The sequence below is a fragment of the Salmo salar genome, chromosome 16, assembly GCF_965601325.2.
Source record: "Salmo salar chromosome 16, fSalSal1, whole genome shotgun sequence".
NCBI lineage: Eukaryota > Metazoa > Chordata > Actinopteri > Salmoniformes > Salmonidae > Salmo > Salmo salar.
Genome location: NC_138306.1, coordinates 96,301,872 through 96,321,195, shown reverse-complemented (window position 1 = coordinate 96,321,195; position 19,324 = coordinate 96,301,872). Strand labels below are relative to the sequence as shown.

Genomic DNA, 19,324 nt, shown 5'->3' with positions numbered 1-19,324 from the left:
TCTGTCTGTCTGTCCTGTCTAGCTACTTTCTGTCTGTTTGTCTACCCTGTCTAGCTACTTTCTGCCCTGTCTAGCAACTGTCTGTCTGTCTGTCTGTCTGTCTGTCTGTCTGTCTGTCTGTCTGTCTGTGTCTGTCAGAGCTTCCTAGCTACACCACTCAGTCCTCTGCTGAAGACCAAAGGTTTCTCTCTGACTCAGACATCTCTATGAGCAGGTCTATAGACTGACATCTCTATGAGCAGGTCTATAGACTGACATCTCTATGAGCAGGTCTATAGACTGACATCTCTATGAGCAGGTCTACACCAGTTGGTATAGACTGGCATCTCTATGAGCAGGTCTATAGACTGGCATCTCTATGAGCAGGTCTATAGACTGGCATCTCTATGAGCAGGTCTATAGACTGGCATCTCTATGAGCAGGTCTATAGACTGACATCTCTATGGGCATGTCTATAGACTGGCATCTCTATGGGCATGTCTATAGACTGGCATCTCTATGGGCAGGTCTATAGACTGGCATCTCTATGGGCAGGTCTATAGACTGGCATCTCTATGGGCAGGTCTATATACTGACATCTCTATGAGCAGGTCTATATACTGACATCTCTATGAGCAGGTCTATAGACTGACATCTCTATGAGCAGGTCTATAGACTGACATCTCTATGAGCAGGTCTATAGACTGACATCTCTATGGGCAGGTCTATAGACTGACATCTCTATGGGCAGGTCTATAGACTGGCATCTCTATGGGCAGGTCTATAGACTGGCATCTCTATGGGCAGGTCTATAGACTGGCATCTCTATGGGCAGGTCTATAGACTGACATCTCTATGGGCAGGTCTATAGACTGACATCTCTATGGGCAGGTCTATAGACTGACATCTCTATGGGCAGGTCTATAGACTGGCATCTCTATGGGCAGGTCTATAGACTGGCATCTCTATGGGCAGGTCTATAGACTGGCATCTCTATGGGCAGGTCTATAGACTGGCATCTCTATGGGCAGGTCTATAGACTGGCATCTCTATGGGCAGGTCTATAGACTGGCATCTCTATGGGCAGGTCTATAGACTGGCATCTCTATGGGCAGGTCTATAGACTGGCATCTCTATGGGCAGGTCTATAGACTGGCATCTCTATGGGCAGGTCTATAGACTGACATCTCTATGAGCAGGTCTATAGACTGGCATCTCTATGAGCAGGTCTATAGACTGGCATCTCTATGGGCAGGTCTATAGACTGGCATCTCTATGGGCAGGTCTATAGACTGGCATCTCTATGGGCAGGTCTATAGACTGGCATCTCTATGGGCAGGTCTATAGACTGGCATCTCTATGGGCAGGTCTATAGACTGACATCTCTATGGGCAGGTCTATAGACTGACATCTCTATGAGCAGCTCTATAGACTGGCATCTCTATGGGTAGGTCTATACCAGTTGGTATAGACTTTCAGAATATTACACTATTATATTGATACATCGCTGACAGTGACGTTAGTCTATAAATCACATTGTTTTGGTCACATAAACATGGTTAGCAGGTGTTAATGCGAGTGTAGTGAAATGCTTGTGCTTCTAGTTCTGACAGTGCAGTAATATCTAACAAGTAATCTACCAGTCCCACAACAACTACCTAATAAACACACATATAAAGGGGTGAATGAGAATATGCACATATAAATATATGGATGAGCGATGGCCGAACGGCATTGGCAAGATGCAGTAGATGGTATAGAGTACACTATATACATATGAGATGAGTAATGTAGGGTATGTAAACATTATTAAAGTGGCTAATGATTCATTTATTAAAATGGCTAGAGATTTGAGTCGGTATGTTGGCAGCAGCCTCTCAATGTTAGCGATGGCTGTTTATCAGTCTGATGGCCTGGAGATAGAAGCTGTTTACCAGTCTGATGGCCTGGAGATAGAAGCTGTTTACCAGTCTGATGGCCTGGAGATAGAAGCTGTCTGATGGTCTGGAGATAGAAGCTGTTTATCAGTCTGATGGTCTGGAGATAGAAGCTGTTTATCAGTCTGATGGCCTGGAGATAGAAGCTGTTTACCAGTCTGATGGCCTGGAGATAGAAGCTGTTTACCAGTCTGATGGCCTGGAGATAGAAGCTGTCTGATGGTCTGGAGATAGAAGCTGTTTATCAGTCTGATGGCCTGGAGATAGAAGCTGTTTAACAGTCTGATGGCCTGGAGATAGAAGCTGTTTATCAGTCTGATGGTCTGGAGATAGAAGCTGTTTACCAGTCTGATGGCCTGGAGATAGAAGCTGTTTATCAGTCTGACGGTCTGGAGATAGAAGCTGTTTACCAGTCTGACGGCCTGGAGATAGAAGCTGTTTACCAGTCTGACGGCCTGGAGATAGAAGCTGTTTATCAGTCTGACGGTCTGGAGATAGAAGCTGTTTACCAGTCTGACGGCCTGGAGATAGAAGCTGTTTACCAGTCTGATGGTCTGGAGATAGAAGCTGTTTACCAGTCTGACGGCCTGGAGATAGAAGCTGTTTACCAGTCTGGTTTAGTTGCACTGTGTCACCAGTATGTCAAGGTGTACTCATTGTGGAAACGTGTGTGTGTGTGTGTGTGTGTGTGTGTGTGTGTTTGTTTTTCGGTCAGATAGTGTGTGTGTGTCGGGGTCAGAGTGTGTGTGTGTTTCGGTCCGATAGTGTGTGTGTATTTTATATCCTTCAACATCTGTGTCCTCTCTCTCCCTCAGACCACGACGGAGGGCAAGCCGAAGATCGTTGACATCATCGACACGACGGGCAGTGGAGACGTGAACACGGCGACGGTGGTGGAACCTAAAGACGGAGCGGTGACCGGGCTGTCCGGGAGGACGCTCAAGGTACGCCGTCCTCGCCACGCTGCCACTTCCTGGTCACGCTGCCACTTCCTGGTTACGCTGCCACTTCCTGGTTACGCTGCCACTTCCTGGTTACGCTGCCACTTCCTGGTTACGCTGCCACTTCCTGGTTACGCTGCCACTTCCTGGTCACGCTGCCACTTCCTGGTTACGCTGCCACTTCCTGGTTACGCTGCCACTTCCTGGTTACGCTGCCACTTCCTGGTCACGCTGCCACTTCCTGGTCACGCTGCCACTTCCTGGTCACGCTGCCACTTCCTGGTCACACTGCATGTACAGACTGTTAGCCTGTAGTTATTTAAACACATGTCTCTCTCTCTCTCTCCTCAGATTCCTCATTCCTGGGATAATCCATCCGGAAAGTATCACATCGGGATCAAAAATGGATATGAGTTGTTCCCTAAAGCTCTCAGAGAGAGAATCCAGGTATGGAGGGGATTTGTGTGGTCAAGTAACAAGGATTTGCACGTTGATATACACTACAAAAGTATGTGGACATCTGCTCGTCCAACATCTCGTTCCATATTCATGGGCTTTAATATGGAGTTGGTCCCCCCCCCCCCCCCCTTTGCTGCTATAACAGCCTCCACTCTTCTGGGAAGTCATTAATATGGAGTTGGTCCCCCCCCCCCCCTTTGCTGCTATAACAGCCTCCACTCTTCAGGGAAGTCATTAATATGGAGTTGGTCCCCCCTTTGCTGCTATAACAGCCTCCACTCTTCAGGGAAGTCATTAATATGGAGTTGGTCCCCCCCTTTGCTGCTATAACAGCCTCCACTCTTCAGGGAAGGCATTAATATGGAGTTGGTCCCCCCTTTGCTGCTATAACAGCCTCCACTCTTCTGGGAAGTCATTAATATGGAGTTGGTCCCCCCCCTTTGCTGCTATAACAGCCTCCACTCTTCTGGGAAGTCATTAATATGGAGTTGGTCCCCCCTTTGCTGCTATAACAGCCTCCACTCTTCAGGGAAGGCATTAATATGGAGTTGGTCCCCCCTTTGCTGCTATAACAGCCTCCACTCTTCAGGGAAGTCATTAATATGGAGTTGGTCCCCCCCTTTGCTGCTATAACAGCCTCCACTCTTCTGGGAAGTCATTAATATGGAGTTGGTCCCCCCTTTGCTGCTATAACAGCCTCCACTCTTCAGGGAAGTCATTAATATGGAGTCGGTCCCCCCCTTTGCTGCTATAACAGCCTCCACTCTTCAGGGAAGGCATTAATATGGAGTTGGTCCCCCCTTTGCTGCTATAACAGCCTCCACTCTTCAGGGAAGTCATTAATATGGAGTTGGTCCCCCCCTTTGCTGCTATAACAGCCTCCACTCTTCAGGGAAGTCATTAATATGGAGTTGGTCCCCCCTTTGCTGCTATAACAGCCTCCACTCTTCAGGGAAGTCATTAATATGGAGTTGGTCCCCCCCTTTGCTGCTATAACAGCCTCCACTCTTCAGGGAAGTCATTAATATGGAGTTGGTTCCCCCTTTGCTGCTATAACAGCCTCCACTCTTCAGGGAAGTCATTAATATGGAGTTGGTCCCCCCTTTGCTGCTATAACATCCTCCACTCTTCTGGGAAGTCATTAATATGGAGTTGGTCCCCCCCCCCCTTTGCTGCTATAACAGCCTCCACTCTTCTGGGAAGTCATTAATATGGAGTTGGTCCCCCCCTTTGCTGCTATAACAGCCTCCACTCTTCAGGGAAGGCATTAATATGGAGTTGGTCCCCCCTTTGCTGCTATAACAGCCTCCACTCTTCAGGGAAGGCATTAATATGGAGTTGGACCCCCCTTTGCTGCTATAACAGCCTCCACTCTTCTGGGAAGTCATTAATATGGAGTTGGTCCCCCCCTTTGCTGCTATAACAGCCTCCACTCTTCTGGGAAGGCATTAATATGGAGTTGGTCCCCCCCCTTTGCTGCTATAACAGCCTCCACTCTTCAGGGAAGGCATTAATATGGAGTTGGTCCCCCCCTTTGCTGTTAGGTCCCGGCTCGCAGTCGGCGTTCCAATTCATCCCAAAGGTGTTCGATGGAGTTGAGGTCAGGGTTCTATGCAGGCCAGTCAAGTTCTTCCATACAGATCTCAACAAACCGTTTCTGTATGGACCTGGCTTTGTGCACGGGGGCCTTGTCATGCTGAAACAGGAAAGGGCCTTCCCCGAACTGTTGCCACAAAGTTGGAAGCACAGAATCTACACGCTACACGCTTCAGCACTCAGCGGTCCCGTTCTGTGAGCTTGTGTGGCCTACCACTTCGCGGCTGAACCGTTGTTGCTCCTAGACGTTTCCACTTCACTATAACAGCACTTACAGTTGACCGGGGGGCAGCTCTAGCAGGGCAGAAATTTGACAAACTGACTTGTTTGGAAAGGTGGCATCCTATGACGGCGCCACGTTGAAAGTCACTGAGGTCTTCAGTACGGGCCGTTTTACTGCCGATGTTTGTCTATGGAGATTGCATGGCTCTTTGCTCGATCTTATACACCTGTCAGCAACAGAAATACCCAAATCCACTAATTTGAACGGGTGTCCACATACTTTTGTGTATAAATAGTGTATGCTTATATTGACCAATGAACACGTTAACAGAGGGATGTCTGTGTTGCCAGAGGGATGTCTGTGTTGCTGTGTTGCCAGAGGGGTGTCTGTGTTGCCAGAGGGGTGTCTGTGTTGACAGAGGGGTGTCTGTGTTGACAGAGGGGTGTCTGTGTTGACAGGGGGAGGTCTGTGTTGACAGGGGGAGGTCTGTGTTGACAGAGGGAGGTCTGTGTTGACAGAGGGAGGTCTGTGTTGACAGAGGGAGGTCTGTGTTGACAGAGGGAGGTCTGTGTTGACAGGGGGTTGTCTGTGTTGACAGGGGGTTGTATGTGTTGACAGAGGGATGTCTGTGTTGACAGAGGAAGGTCTGTGTTGTCTGTGTTGATGTGTTGACCAATAGAAAGAGCGGAAGGAGAAAACGTGGGATCCAGCACACAGAGCGGCTCTGGCTGAAGCGAGTCGCCGGGCAGAACAGTTTGACCTGGCTCACCCCTCCCCCTCACAGGTAACACTTTGACCTTTGCCCTCCCCCTCACAGGTAACACTTTGACCTTTGCCCTAACCCTCACAGGTAACACTTTGACCTTTGCCCTCCCCCTCACAGGTAACACTTTGACCTTTCCCCTCCCCCTCACAGGTAACACTTTGACCTTTGCCCTAACCCTCACAGGTAACACTTTGACCTTTGCCCTCCCCCACACAGGTAACACTTTGACCTTTCCCCTCCCCCTCACAGGTAACACTTTGACCTTTGCCCTCCCCCTCACAGGTAACACTTTGACCTCTCCCCTCCCCCTCACAGGTAACACTTTGACCTTTCCCCTAACCCTCACAGGTAACACTTTGACCTTTCCCCTAACCCTCACAGGTAACACTTTGACCTTTGCCCTAAGCCTCACAGGTAACACTTTGACCTTTGCCCTAAGCCTCACAGGTAACACTTTGACCTTTGCCCTCCCCCTCACAGGTAACACTTTGACCTTTCCCCTCCCCCTCACAGGTAACACTTTGACCTTTGCACTCCCCCTCACAGGTAACACTTTGACCTTTGCCCTTAACAGGTCAGTTATAGAGGTATAAATGTTTAAACAACATTGGGATTGTTCAAGTTTAGAAAGGGGAAGAAAAAAAAATTATTGAAAATCTTTTTGTTAATTACATTGTTTTTGGGTGGAGGGGTTCAAAATGTAAACTGTCACTAACAGGTCTTCATCATCCTCATCATACAGGGAAAAGCTGAAATATCTTGAGTCAATAAGTATTTAACCCCGTCATGTAGTGGTCGAAGGAAACTGTGATGGGAGACAACTGAGGATGAATCAAGTGACTCCGCAATATTAACCTATTAACCTAACCTAACCTATTAAAAACCTTCCAAAACATACTTCCTGTTTGCAGTAAACAGGGTTCGGACAAGGTGCTTAAAGTAGTTGAATTTTGTCTCTCTGAGATTCACACCTTGAAAATCTGACATGTTGGTACTTTATAATTTCAAATGAGTGAAGAACCGATAATAATCAGATATATTCATGAAAAATATTACAAAAATATGTATTGGTCTTGGAAATTAATTTGGAGGCAGACTACAGAGTTTTGTTTCCTGCTCTGGTCGCCAGGCGAGCTCATTCCACCCGCGCTGCCGCTCAGCCAGGCGAGCTCATTCCACCCGCGCTGCCGCTCAGCCAGGCGAGCTCATTCCACCCGCGCTGCCGCTCAGCCAGGCGAGCTCATTCCACCCGCGCTGCCGCTCAGCCAGGCGAGCTCATTCCACCCACGCTGCCGCTCAGCCAGGCGAGCTCATTCCACCCACGCTGCCGCTCAGCCAGGCGAGCTCATTCCACCCACGCTGCCGCTCAGCCAGGCGAGCTCATTCCACCCACGCTGCCGCTCAGCCAGGCGAGCTCATTCCACCCACGCTGCCGCTCAGCCAGGCGAGCTCATTCCACCCACGCTGCCGCTCAGCCAGGCGAGCTCATTCCACCCGCACTGCCGCTCAGCCAGGCGAGCTCATTCCACCCGCACTGCCGCTCAGCCAGGCGAGCTCACTCACTCCACCCACACTGCCCCTCAGCCAGGCGAGCTCGCTCCACCCGCGCTGCCGCTCAGCCAGGCGAGCTCATTCCACCCACATTGCCGCTCAGCCAGGCGAGCTCGCTCACTGGAATCATTGTTCTTCCTCTGTCAACCATGGTTATCTGCAAGGAAACACGTGCCGTCATCATTGCTTTGCACAGAAAGGGCTTCACAGGCAAGGATATTGCTGCCAGTAAGATTGCACCTAAATCAACAATTTATCGGATCATCAAGAATTTCAGGGAGAGCGGTTCAATTGTTGTGAAGAAGGCTTCAGGGTGCCCAAGAAAGTCCAGCAAGCGCCAGGACCGTCTCCTAAAGTTGATTCAGCTGCGGGATCGGGGCACCACCAGTACAGAAATTGCTCAGAAATGGCAGCAGGCAGGTGTGAGTGCATCTGCACGCACAGCGAGGCGAAGACTTTTGGAGGATGGCCTGGTGTCAAGAAGGGCAGCAAAGAAGCCACTTCTCTCCAGGAAAAACATCAGGGACAGACTGATATTCTGCAAAAGGTACAGGGATTGGACTGCTGAGGACTGGGGTAAAGTCATTTTCTCTGATGAATCCCCTTTCCGATTGTTTGGGGGGAAAAGCTTGTCCGGAGAAGACAAGGTGAGCACTACCATCAGTCCTGTGTCATGCCAACAGTAAAGCATCCTGAGACCATTCATGTGTGGGGTTGCTTCTCAGCCAAGGGAGTGGGCTCACTCACAATTTGGCCTAAGAACACAGCCATGAATAAAGAATGGTACCAACACATCCTCCGAGAGCAACTTCTCCCAACCATCCAGGAACAGTTTGGTGACGAACAATGCCTTTTCCAGCATGATGGAGCACCTTGCCATAAGGCAAAAGTGATAACTAAGTCGCTTGGGGAACAAAACATCGATATTTTGGGTCCATGGCCAGGAAACTCCCCAGACCTTAATCCCATTGAGAACTTGTGGTCAATCCTCAAGAGGCGACTGGACAAACAAAAACCCACAAATTCTGACAAACTCCAAGCGTTGATTATGCAAGAGTGGGCTGCCATCAGTCAGGATGTGGCCCAGGAGTTAATTGACAGCATGCCAGGGCGGATTGCAGAGGTCTTGAAAAAGAAGGGTCAACACTGCAAATATTGACTCTTTGCATCAACTTCATGTAATTGTCAATAAAAGCCTTTGACACTTATGAAATGCTTGTAATTATACTTCAGTATTCCATAGTAACATCTGACAGAAATATCTAAACACACTGAAGCAGCAAACTTTGTGGAAAATTAATATTTGTGTCATTCTCAAAACTATTGGCCATGACTGGGTCCTACCAGTGGTTTATGTCCAGTACATTGGGTCCTACCAGTGGTTTATATCCAGTACATTGGGTCCTACCAATGGTTTATATCCAGTACATTGGGTCCTACCAATGGTTTATATCCAGTACATTGGGTCCTACCAGTGGTTTATATCCGGTACATTGGGTCCTACCAGTGGTTTATATCCAGTACACTGGGTCCTACCAGTGGTTTATATCCAGTACACTGGGTCCTACCAATGGTTTATATCCGGTACATTGGGTCCTACCAGTGGTTTATATCCGGTACATTGGGTCCTACCAGTGGTTTATATCCGGTACACTGGGTCCTACCAGTGGTTTATATCCGGTACACTGGGTCCTACCAGTGGTTTATATCCAGTACATTGGGTCCTACCAGTGGTTTATATCCAGTACATTGGGTCCTACCAGTGGTTTATATCCAGTACACTGGGTCCTACCAGTGGTTTATATCCAGTACATTGGGTCCTACCAGTGGTTTATATCCAGTACATTGGGTCCTACCAGTGGTTTATATCCAGTACATTGGGTCCTACCAGTGGTTTATATCCAGTACATTGGGTCCTACCAATGGTTTATATCCAGTACATTGGGTCCTACCAGTGGTTTATATCCAGTACATTGGGTCCTACCAGTGGTTTATATCCAGTACATTGGGTCCTACCAGTGGTTTATATCCAGTACATTGGGTCCTACCAGTGGTTTATATCCAGTACATTGGGTCCTACCAGTGGTTTATATCCAGTACATTGGGTCCTACCAGTGGTTTATATCCAGTACATTGGGTCCTACCAGTGGTTTATATCCAGTACATTGGGTCCTACCAGTGGTTTATATCCAGTACATTGGGTCCTACCAGTGGTTTATATCCAGTACATTGGGTCCTACCAGTGGTTTATATCCAGTACATTGGGTCCTACCAGTGGTTTATATCCAGTACATTGGGTCCTACCAGTGGTTTATATCCAGTACATTGGGTCCTACCAGTGGTTTATATCCAGTACATTGGGTCCTACCAGTGGTTTATATCCAGTACATTGGGTCCTACCAGTGGTTTATATCCAGTACATTGGGTCCTACCCTGGACTCCCCTATCTGAATTGTGAATTCTCGTTATTGTACGATTTTAAAATGGCAGTTTAAACATTAACAATTGTACATTTGTCACATCCCCAGTGTGCGATTATCAATCCTGAGCAGAGTGAAATGTGTACATTTATTTATTTTTTTACATTTTGCTTCCTCACGTCTGTCCGTTTTATCGTTTTGCTTCCTCACGTCTGTCCGTTTTATCGTTTTGCTTCCTCACGTCTGTCCGTTTTATCGTTTTATCGTTTTGCTTCCTCACGTCTGTCCGTTTTTGTTTTATCAGTCTGAGAAGCTGCAGAAGGAGGAACTGATGTGTCAGTCAGAGATCCTGGCGTCTCTAGAGAAGAAGTACAACGACCCGGGTCCGGTCTACGACTGTCTGCTGTGGAACGATGGAAACACCTGGAGGTAGGAGACACGTCGTCTGCTGGATCAAATCCTTTTCACTCCCTCCTTCCTTCATTCCTCAGTTTGTAGTGACCAGGGGGCTGCAGCGGACATTTTAGAGAGTGGAGACCTGTCTTTATGCATCCTTAACACTCTACCCCCTAAACTGCTACCTCGTAACCTCTACCCCCCCCTACCCCCTAAACTGCTACCTCGTAACCTCTAACCTCTACAGGGCCGTGGTAGACACCTCAGAGACTGGGGACCTGTCCGGCTGCACGGTACTGACCTCTATAACCTGTAACCTCTAACCTCTACAGGGCTGTGGTAGACACCTCAGAGACTGGGGACCTGTCCGGCTGCACGGTACTGACCTCTATAACCTCTAACCTCTACAGGGCTGTGGTAGACACCTCAGAGACTGGGGACCTGTCCGGCTGCACGGTACTGACCTCTATAACCTGTAACCTCTAACCTCTACAGGGCTGTGGTAGACACCTCAGAGACTGGGGACCTGTCCGGCTGCACGGTACTGACCTCTATAACCTCTAACCTCTACAGGGCTGTGGTAGACACCTCAGAGACTGGGGACCTGTCCGGCTGCACGGTACTGACCTCTATAACCTGTAACCTCTAACCTCTACAGGGCTGTGGTAGACACCTCAGAGACTGGGGACCTGTCCGGCTGCACGGTACTGACCTCGTACAGAGAGAAGCAAGAGTTTGCGACTCTGGGAAACGCTGAGATGCTCAACTACTCTGTTAACGTCTACGATGAAGGAAACACTCTCTGCATCGTCACCAGCGGAGGTCAGAGTTCACCTAGATCCCTGTAGGGAATCTGTCCTTCGTCTCGTCGTCTCCAGCTGATGGGTCTCGTTTCTCTGTTCAGGGGCTCATGGGACGCACGTGGCGAGCATAGCAGCGGGTCACTTCCCGGACGAGCCGGAGCGGAACGGCGTTGCCCCCGGCGCCCAGATCCTGGCGTTGAAGATCGGAGATACGCGCCTCAGCACCATGGAGACGGGCACCGGACTCATCCGCGCGGTAGGCTGAAGGAGCTGTCAATCAAAAAACGCAACGGGACTGGCACTCCCATGAATTCATTCATTCTCCTCTGTCTGCCCCGCCTCTCTCTCTGTCTCGCTCTCTATCTCTCTCGCTCTCTATCTCTCTGTCTCTCTGTCTCTCTGTCGCTCTCTATCGCTCTCTCGCTCTCTCTCTATCGCTCTGTCTCTCTCTCTCTGTCTCTGTCTCTGTCTCTGTCTCGCTCCGTCCGTCTGTCTCTCTCTCGCTCTGTCTGTCTCTCTCTCTGTCTCTCTGTCTCTCTCTCTCTCTCTCTAGATGATCGAGGTGATTAACTATAAATGTGACCTGGTTAACTACAGCTATGGAGAAGCTACCCACTGGCCCAACTCAGGGTGAGAGAGATTATATTATACTATACTATTATATATATTATACTGTCAGGGTGACAGAGATGTTATACTCTCTGTCTGTCTGGTAACGGTCTGTCTGTCTGGTAACGGTCTGTCTGTCTGGTAACTGTCTGTCTGTCTGGTAACTGTCTGTCTGTCTGTCTGTCTGTCTGTCTGTCTGTCTGTCTGTCTGTCTGTCTGTCTGTCTGTCTGTCTGTCTGTCTGTCTGTCTGTCTGTCTGTCTGTCTGGTAACTGTGTGTGTGTGTGTGTGTGTGTGTGTGTGGTAACTCTCTCTGTGTGTGTGTGGTAACTCTCTCTGTGTGTGTGTGTGTGTGTGTGTGTGTGTGTGTGTGTGTGTGGTAACTCTCTCTGTGTGTGTGTGTGTGTGTGTGTGTGTGTGTGTGTGTGTGTGTGTGTGTGTGTGTGTGTGTGTGTGTGTGTGTGTGTGTGGTCCAACAGGAGGATCTGTGAGGTGATCTCTGAAGCGGTTCAGAAACACAACGTGTTGTTTGTGTCCAGCGCTGGAAACAACGGACCCTGTCTGTCTACTGTAGGATGTCCTGGAGGGACGACCGCTGGGGTGATAGGTACACACACACACACACACACACACACACACACACACTACTGTAGGATGTCCTGGAGGGACGACCGCTGGGGTGATAGGTACACACACACACACACTACTGTAGGATGTCCTGGAGGGACGACCTCTGCGGTGATAGGTACACACACACACACACACACACACACTACTGTAGGATGTCCTGGAGGGACGACCTCTGCGGTGATAGGTACACACACACACACACACACACACACACACACACACACACACACACACACACACACTACTGTAGGATGTCCTGGAGGGACGACCTCTGCGGTGATAGGTACACACACACACACACACACACTACTGTAGGATGTCCTGGAGGGACGACCTCTGCGGTGATAGGTACACACACACACACACACACACACACACACTACTGTAGGATGTCCTGGAGGGACGACCTCTGCGGTGATAGGTACACACACACACACACACACACACACACACTAATGTAGGATGTCCTGGAGGGACGACTGCTGGGGTGATAGGTACACACACACACACACACACACATACACACACACACACAGTTACTAACTTCAATTGTGTTTATGTCATTCTGTACCGTGTTTTAAATGTGTTTTTTAAAGTAAATGTTCCTCTCGGGCCACCGTTTCCAGGTGTGGGAGCCTACGTGACTCCAGACATGATGGTGGCGGAGTATTCTCTGAGAGAGAAGCTTCCTCCTAACCAATACACCTGGTCGTCCCGGGGCCCCAGTACAGACGGGGCCCTGGGGGTCAGTATCAGCGCTCCTGGAGGGGCCATCGCCTCCGTACCAAACTGGACTCTCAGGGGAACGCAGCTGATGAACGGCACCTCCATGTCTTCCCCTAACGCCTGTGGAGGGATCGCCCTGGTGCTGTCAGGTGGGTGGAGGGGGTGGAGGGATCGCCCTGGTGCTGTCAGGTGGGTGGAGGGGTGGAGGGATCGCCCTGGTGGGGTGGAGGGGTGGAGGGATCGCCCTGGTGGGGTGGAGGGGTGGAGGGATCGCCCTGGTGGGGTGGAGGGGTGGAGGGATCGCCCTGGTGGGGTGGAGGGGTGGAGGGATCGCCCTGGTGCTGTCAGGTGGGTGGAGGGGGTGGAGGGATCGCCCTGGTGCTGTCAGGTGGGTGGAGGGGGTGGAGGGGTGGAGGGATCGCCCTGGTGGGGTGGAGGGGTGGAGGGATCGCCCTGGTGCTGTCAGGTGGGTGGAGGGGGTGGAGGGGTGGAGGGATCGCCCTGGTGGGGTGGAGGGGTGGAGGGATCGCCCTGGTGCTGTCAGGTGGGTGGAGGGGGTGGAGGGGTGGAGGGATCGCCCTGGTGCTGTCAGGTGGGTGGAGGGGGTGGAGGGGTGGAGGGATCGCCCTGGTGGGGTGGAGGGGTGGAGGGATCGCCCTGGTGCTGTCAGGTGGGTGGAGGGGTGGAGGGATCGCCCTGGTGCTGTCAGGTGGGTGGAGGGGTGGAGGGATCGCCCTGGTGCTGTCAGGTGGGTGGAGGGGGTGGAGGGATCGCCCTGGTGCTGTCAGGTGGGTGGAGGGGTGGAGGGATCGCCCTGGTGGGGTGGAGGGGTGGAGGGATCGCCCTGGTGGGGTGGAGGGGTGGAGGGATCGCCCTGGTGCTGTCAGGTGGGTGGAGGGGTGGAGGGATCGCCCTGGTGGGGTGGAGGGGTGGAGGGATCGCCCTGGTGGGGTGGAGGGGTGGAGGGATCGCCCTGGTGCTGTCAGGTGGGTGGAGGGGGTGGAGGGGTGGAGGGATCGCCCTGGTGCTGTCGGAGGGGTGGAGGGATCGCCCTGGTGCTGTCAGGTGGGTGGAGGGGTGGAGGGATCGCCCTGGTGCTGTCAGGTGGGTGGAGGGGGTGGAGGGGTGGAGGGATCGCCCTGGTGCTGTCAGGTGGGGTGGAGGGGTGGAGGGATCGCCCTGGTGCTGTCAGGTGGGTGGAGGGGGTGGAGGGGTGGAGGGATCGCCCTGGTGCTGTCAGGTGGGGTGGAGGGGTGGAGGGATCGCCCTGGTGCTGTCAGGTGGGTGGAGGGGGTGGAGGGATCGCCCTGGTGCTGTCAGGTGGGTGGAGGGGTGGAGGGATCGCCCTGGTGGGGTGGAGGGGTGGAGGGATCGCCCTGGTGGGGTGGAGGGGTGGAGGGATCGCCCTGGTGCTGTCAGGTGGGTGGAGGGGGTGGAGGGATCGCCCTGGTGCTGTCAGGTGGGTGGAGGGGGTGGAGGGATCGCCCTGGTGCTGTCAGGTGGGTGGAGGGGTGGAGGGATCGCCCTGGTGGGGTGGAGGGGTGGAGGGATCGCCCTGGTGGGGTGGAGGGGTGGAGGGATCGCCCTGGTGCTGTCAGGTGGGTGGAGGGGGTGGAGGGATCGCCCTGGTGCTGTCAGGTGGGTGGAGGGGTGGAGGGATCGCCCTGGTGGGGTGGAGGGGTGGAGGGATCGCCCTGGTGCTGTCAGGTGGGTGGAGGGATGGAGGGATCGCCCTGGTGCTGTCAGGTGGGTGGAGGGGTGGAGGGATCGCCCTGGTGCTGTCAGGTGGGTGGAGGGGTGGAGGGATCGCCCTGATGCTGTCAGGTGGGTGGAGGGATCGCTCTGGTGCTGTCAGGTGGGTGGAGGGGTGGAGGGATCGCCCTGGTGGGGTGGAGGGGTGGAGGGATCGCCCTGGTGCTGTCAGGTGGGTGGAGGGGTGGAGGGATCGCCCTGGTGCTGTCAGATGGGTGGAGGGGGTGGAGGGATCGCCCTGGTGCTGTCAGGTGGGTGGAGGGGGTGGAGGGATCGCCCTGGTGCTGTCAGGTGGGTGGAGGGGGTGGAGGGATCGCCCTGGTGCTGTCAGGTGGGTGGAGGGGTGGAGGGATCGCCCTGGTGCTGTCAGGTGGGTGGAGGGGTGGAGGGATCGCCCTGGTGCTGTCAGGTGGGTGGAGGGGTGGAGGGATCGCCCTGGTGGGGTGGAGGGGTGGAGGGATCGCCCTGGTGCTGTCAGGTGGGTGGAGGGGTGGAGGGATCGCCCTGGTGCTGTCAGGTGGGTGGAGGGGGTGGAGGGATCGCCCTGGTGGGGTGGAGGGGTGGAGGGATCGCCCTGGTGGGGTGGAGGGGTGGAGGGATCGCCCTGGTGCTGTCAGGTGGGTGGAGGGGTGGAGGGATGGAGGGATCGCCCTGGTGCTGTCAGGTGGGTGGAGGGGTGGAGGGATCGCCCTGGTGGGGTGGAGGGGTGGAGGGATCGCCCTGGTGCTGTCAGGTGGGTGGAGGGGTGGAGGGATCGCCCTGGTGCTGTCAGGTGGGTGGAGGGGGTGGAGGGATCGCCCTGGTGCTGTCAGGTGGGTGGAGGGGTGGAGGGATCGCCCTGGTGCTGTCAGGTGGGTGGAGGGGGTGGAGGGATCGCCCTGGTGCTGTCAGATGGGTGGAGGGGTGGAGGGATCGCCCTGGTGCTGTCAGGTGGGTGGAGGGGGTGGAGGGATCGCCCTGGTGCTGTCAGGTGGGTGGAGGGGTGGAGGGATCGCCCTGGTGCTGTCAGGTGGGTGGAGGGGTGGAGGGGTGGAGGGATCGCCCTGGTGCTGTCAGGTGGGTGGAGGGGTGGAGGGATCGCCCTGGTGCTGTCAGGTGGGTGGAGGGGGTGGAGGGATCGCCCTGGTGGGGTGGAGGGGGTGGAGGGATCGCCCTGGTGCTGTCAGGTGGGTGGAGGGGGTGGAGGGATCGCCCTGGTGCTGTCAGGTGGGTGGAGGGGTGGAGGGATCGCCCTGGTGCTGTCAGGTGGGTGGAGGGGGTGGAGGGATCGCCCTGGTGCTGTCAGGTGGGTGGAGGGGTGGAGGGATCGCCCTGGTGCTGTCAGGTGGTTGGAGGGGTGGAGGGATCGCCCTGGTGTTGTCAGGTGGGTGGAGGGGGTGGAGGGATCGCCCTGGTGCTGTCAGGTGGGTGGAGGGGTGGAGGGATCGCCCTGATGCTGTCAGGTGGGTGGAGGGGGTGGAGGGATCGCCCTGGTGCTGTCAGGTGGGGTGGAGGGGTGGAGGGATCGCCCTGGTGCTGTCAGGTGGGTGGAGGGGGTGGAGGGATCGCCCTGGTGCTGTCAGGTGGGTGGAGGGGTGGAGGGATCGCCCTGGTGCTGTCAGGTGGGTGGAGGGGTGGAGGGATCGCCCTGATGCTGTCAGGTGGGTGGAGGGGGTGGAGGGATCGCCCTGGTGCTGTCAGGTGGGGTGGAGGGGGTGGAGGGATCGCCCTGGTGCTGTCAGGTGGGTGGAGGGGTGGAGGGATCGCCCTGGTGCTGTCAGGTGGGTGGAGGGGGTGGAGGGATCGCCCTGGTGCTGTCAGGTGGGTGGAGGGGTGGAGGGATCGCCCTGGTGGGGTGGAGGGGTGGAGGGATCGCCCTGGTGCTGTCAGGTGGGTGGAGGGGGTGGAGGGGTGGAGGGATCGCCCTGGTGGGGTGGAGGGGTGGAGGGATCGCCCTGGTGCTGTCAGGTGGGTGGAGGGGGTGGAGGGGTGGAGGGATCGCCCTGGTGGGGTGGAGGGGTGGAGGGATCGCCCTGGTGCTGTCAGGTGGGTGGAGGGGGTGGAGGGGTGGAGGGATCGCCCTGGTGGGGTGGAGGGGTGGAGGGATCGCCCTGGTGCTGTCAGGTGGGTGGAGGGGGTGGAGGGGTGGAGGGATCGCCCTGGTGGGGTGGAGGGGTGGAGGGATCGCCCTGGTGCTGTCAGGTGGGTGGAGGGGGTGGAGGGGTGGAGGGATCGCCCTGGTGGGGTGGAGGGGTGGAGGGATCGCCCTGGTGCTGTCAGGTGGGTGGAGGGGGTGGAGGGGTGGAGGGATCGCCCTGGTGGGGTGGAGGGGTGGAGGGATCGCCCTGGTGCTGTCAGGTGGGTGGAGGGGTGGAGGGATCGCCCTGGTGCTGTCAGGTGGGTGGAGGGGGTGGAGGGATCGCCCTGGTGCTGTCAGGTGGGTGGAGGGGGTGGAGGGGTGGAGGGATCGCCCTGGTGGGGTGGAGGGGTGGAGGGATCGCCCTGGTGCTGTCAGGTGGGTGGAGGGGGTGGAGGGGTGGAGGGATCGCCCTGGTGGGGTGGAGGGGTGGAGGGATCGCCCTGGTGCTGTCAGGTGGGTGGAGGGGGTGGAGGGGGTGGAGGGGTGGAGGGATCGCCCTGGTGGGGTGGAGGGGTGGAGGGATCGCCCTGGTGCTGTCAGGTGGGTGGAGGGGTGGAGGGATCGCCCTGGTGCTGTCAGGTGGGTGGAGGGGGTGGAGGGATCGCCCTGGTGCTGTCAGGTGGGTGGAGGGGGTGGAGGGGTGGAGGGATCGCCCTGGTGGGGTGGAGGGGTGGAGGGATCGCCCTGGTGCTGTCAGGTGGGTGGAGGGGGTGGAGGGGTGGAGGGATCGCCCTGGTGGGGTGGAGGGGTGGAGGGATCGCCCTGGTGCTGTCAGGTGGGTGGAGGGGGTGGAGGGGTGGAGGGATCGCCCTGGTGGGGTGGAGGGGTGGAGGGATCGCCCTGGTGCTGTCAGGTGGGTGGAGGGGGTGGAGGGGTGGAGGGATCGCCCTGGTGGGGTGGAGGGGTGGAGGGATCGCCCTGGTGCTGTCAGGTGGGTGGAGCGGGTGGAGGGGTGGAGGGATCGCCCTGGTGGGGTGGAGGGGTGGAGGGATCGCCCTGGTGCTGTCAGGTGGGTGGAGGGGTGGAGGGATCGCCCTGGTGCTGTCAGGTGGGTGGAGGGGGTGGAGGGATCGCCCTGGTGCTGTCAGGTGGGTGGAGGGATCGCCCTGGTGCTGTCAGGTGGGTGGAGGGGTGGAGGGATCGCCCTGGTGCTGTCAGGTGGGTGGAGGGGTGGAGGGATCGCCCTGGTGCTGTCAGGTGGGTGGAGGGGGTGGAGGGATCGCCCTGGTGCTGTCAGGTGGGTGGAGGGGTGGAGGGATCGCCCTGGTGGGGTGGAGGGGTGGAGGGATCGCCCTGGTGGGGTGGAGGGGTGGAGGGATCGCCCTGGTGGGGTGGAGGGGTGGAGGGATCGCCCTGGTGCTGTCAGGTGGGTGGAGGGGTGGAGGGATCGCCCTGGTGGGGTGGAGGGGTGGAGGGATCGCCCTGGTGGGGTGGAGGGGTGGAGGGATCGCCCTGGTGCTGTCAGGTGGGTGGAGGGGTGGAGGGATCGCCCTGGTGCTGTCAGGTGGGTGGAGGGGTGGAGGGATCGCCCTGGTGGGGTGGAGGGGTGGAGGGATCGCCCTGGTGCTGTCAGGTGGGGTGGAGGGATCGCCCTGGTGCTGTCAGGTGGGGTGGAGGGGTGGAGGGATCGCCCTGGTGCTGTCAGGTGGGTGGAGGGGTGGAGGGATATGCCCTGGTGCTGTCAGGTGGGTGGAGGGGGTGGAGGGATCGCCCTGGTGCTGTCAGGTGGGTGGAGGGGGTGGAGGGATCGCCCTGGTGCTGTCAGGTGGGTGGAGGGGGTGGAGGGATCGCCCTGGTGCTGTCAGGTGGGTGGAGGGGGTGGAGGGATCGCCCTGGTGCTGTCAGGTGGGTGGAGGGGTGGAGGGATCGCCCTGGTGGGGTGGAGGGGTGGAGGGATCGCCCTGGTGGGGTGGAGGGGTGGAGGGATCGCCCTGGTGGGGTGGAGGGGTGGAGGGATCGCCCTGGTGCTGTCAGGTGGGTGGAGGGATCGCCCTGGTGCTGTCAGGTGGGGTGGAGGGGTGGAGGGATCGCCCTGGTGCTGTCAGGTGGGTGGAGGGGGTGGAGGGGTGGAGGGATCGCCCTGGTGCTGTCAGGTGGGGTGGAGGGGTGGAGGGATCGCCCTGGTGCTGTCAGGTGGGTGGAGGGGTGGAGGGATCGCCCTGGTGCTGTCAGGTGGGTGGAGGGGGTGGAGGGATCGCCCTGGTGCTGTCAGGTGGGTGGAGGGGTGGAGGGATCGCCCTGGTGGGGTGGAGGGGTGGAGGGATCGCCCTGGTGGGGTGGAGGGGTGGAGGGATCGCCCTGGTGCTGTCAGGTGGGTGGAGGGGGTGGAGGGATCGCCCTGGTGCTGTCAGGTGGGTGGAGGGGTGGAGGGATCGCCCTGGTGGGGTGGAGGGGTGGAGGGATCGCCCTGGTGCTGTC

At 56.0% G+C, this 19,324-nt stretch overlaps 1 protein-coding gene across 2 annotated transcripts in view; it reads left to right on the top strand.

The window, feature by feature from the left end:
* LOC106575025 (tripeptidyl-peptidase 2) overlaps window positions 1-19,324 on the top strand; it is a 74,094-nt gene that overhangs the window by 1,047 nt on the left and 53,723 nt on the right. For both annotated transcript variants that reach the window (XM_082963216.1, XM_082963215.1), the window contains exons 2-10: window positions 2,732-2,860; window positions 3,209-3,304; window positions 5,815-5,919; window positions 10,177-10,301; window positions 10,927-11,090; window positions 11,173-11,327; window positions 11,625-11,701; window positions 12,159-12,286; window positions 12,936-13,184. In XM_082963216.1, the coding sequence (XP_082819342.1) occupies window positions 2,732-2,860; window positions 3,209-3,304; window positions 5,815-5,919; window positions 10,177-10,301; window positions 10,927-11,090; window positions 11,173-11,327; window positions 11,625-11,701; window positions 12,159-12,286; window positions 12,936-13,184 (1,228 nt within the window). The remainder of the gene's footprint in view (window positions 1-2,731; window positions 2,861-3,208; window positions 3,305-5,814; window positions 5,920-10,176; window positions 10,302-10,926; window positions 11,091-11,172; window positions 11,328-11,624; window positions 11,702-12,158; window positions 12,287-12,935; window positions 13,185-19,324) is intronic.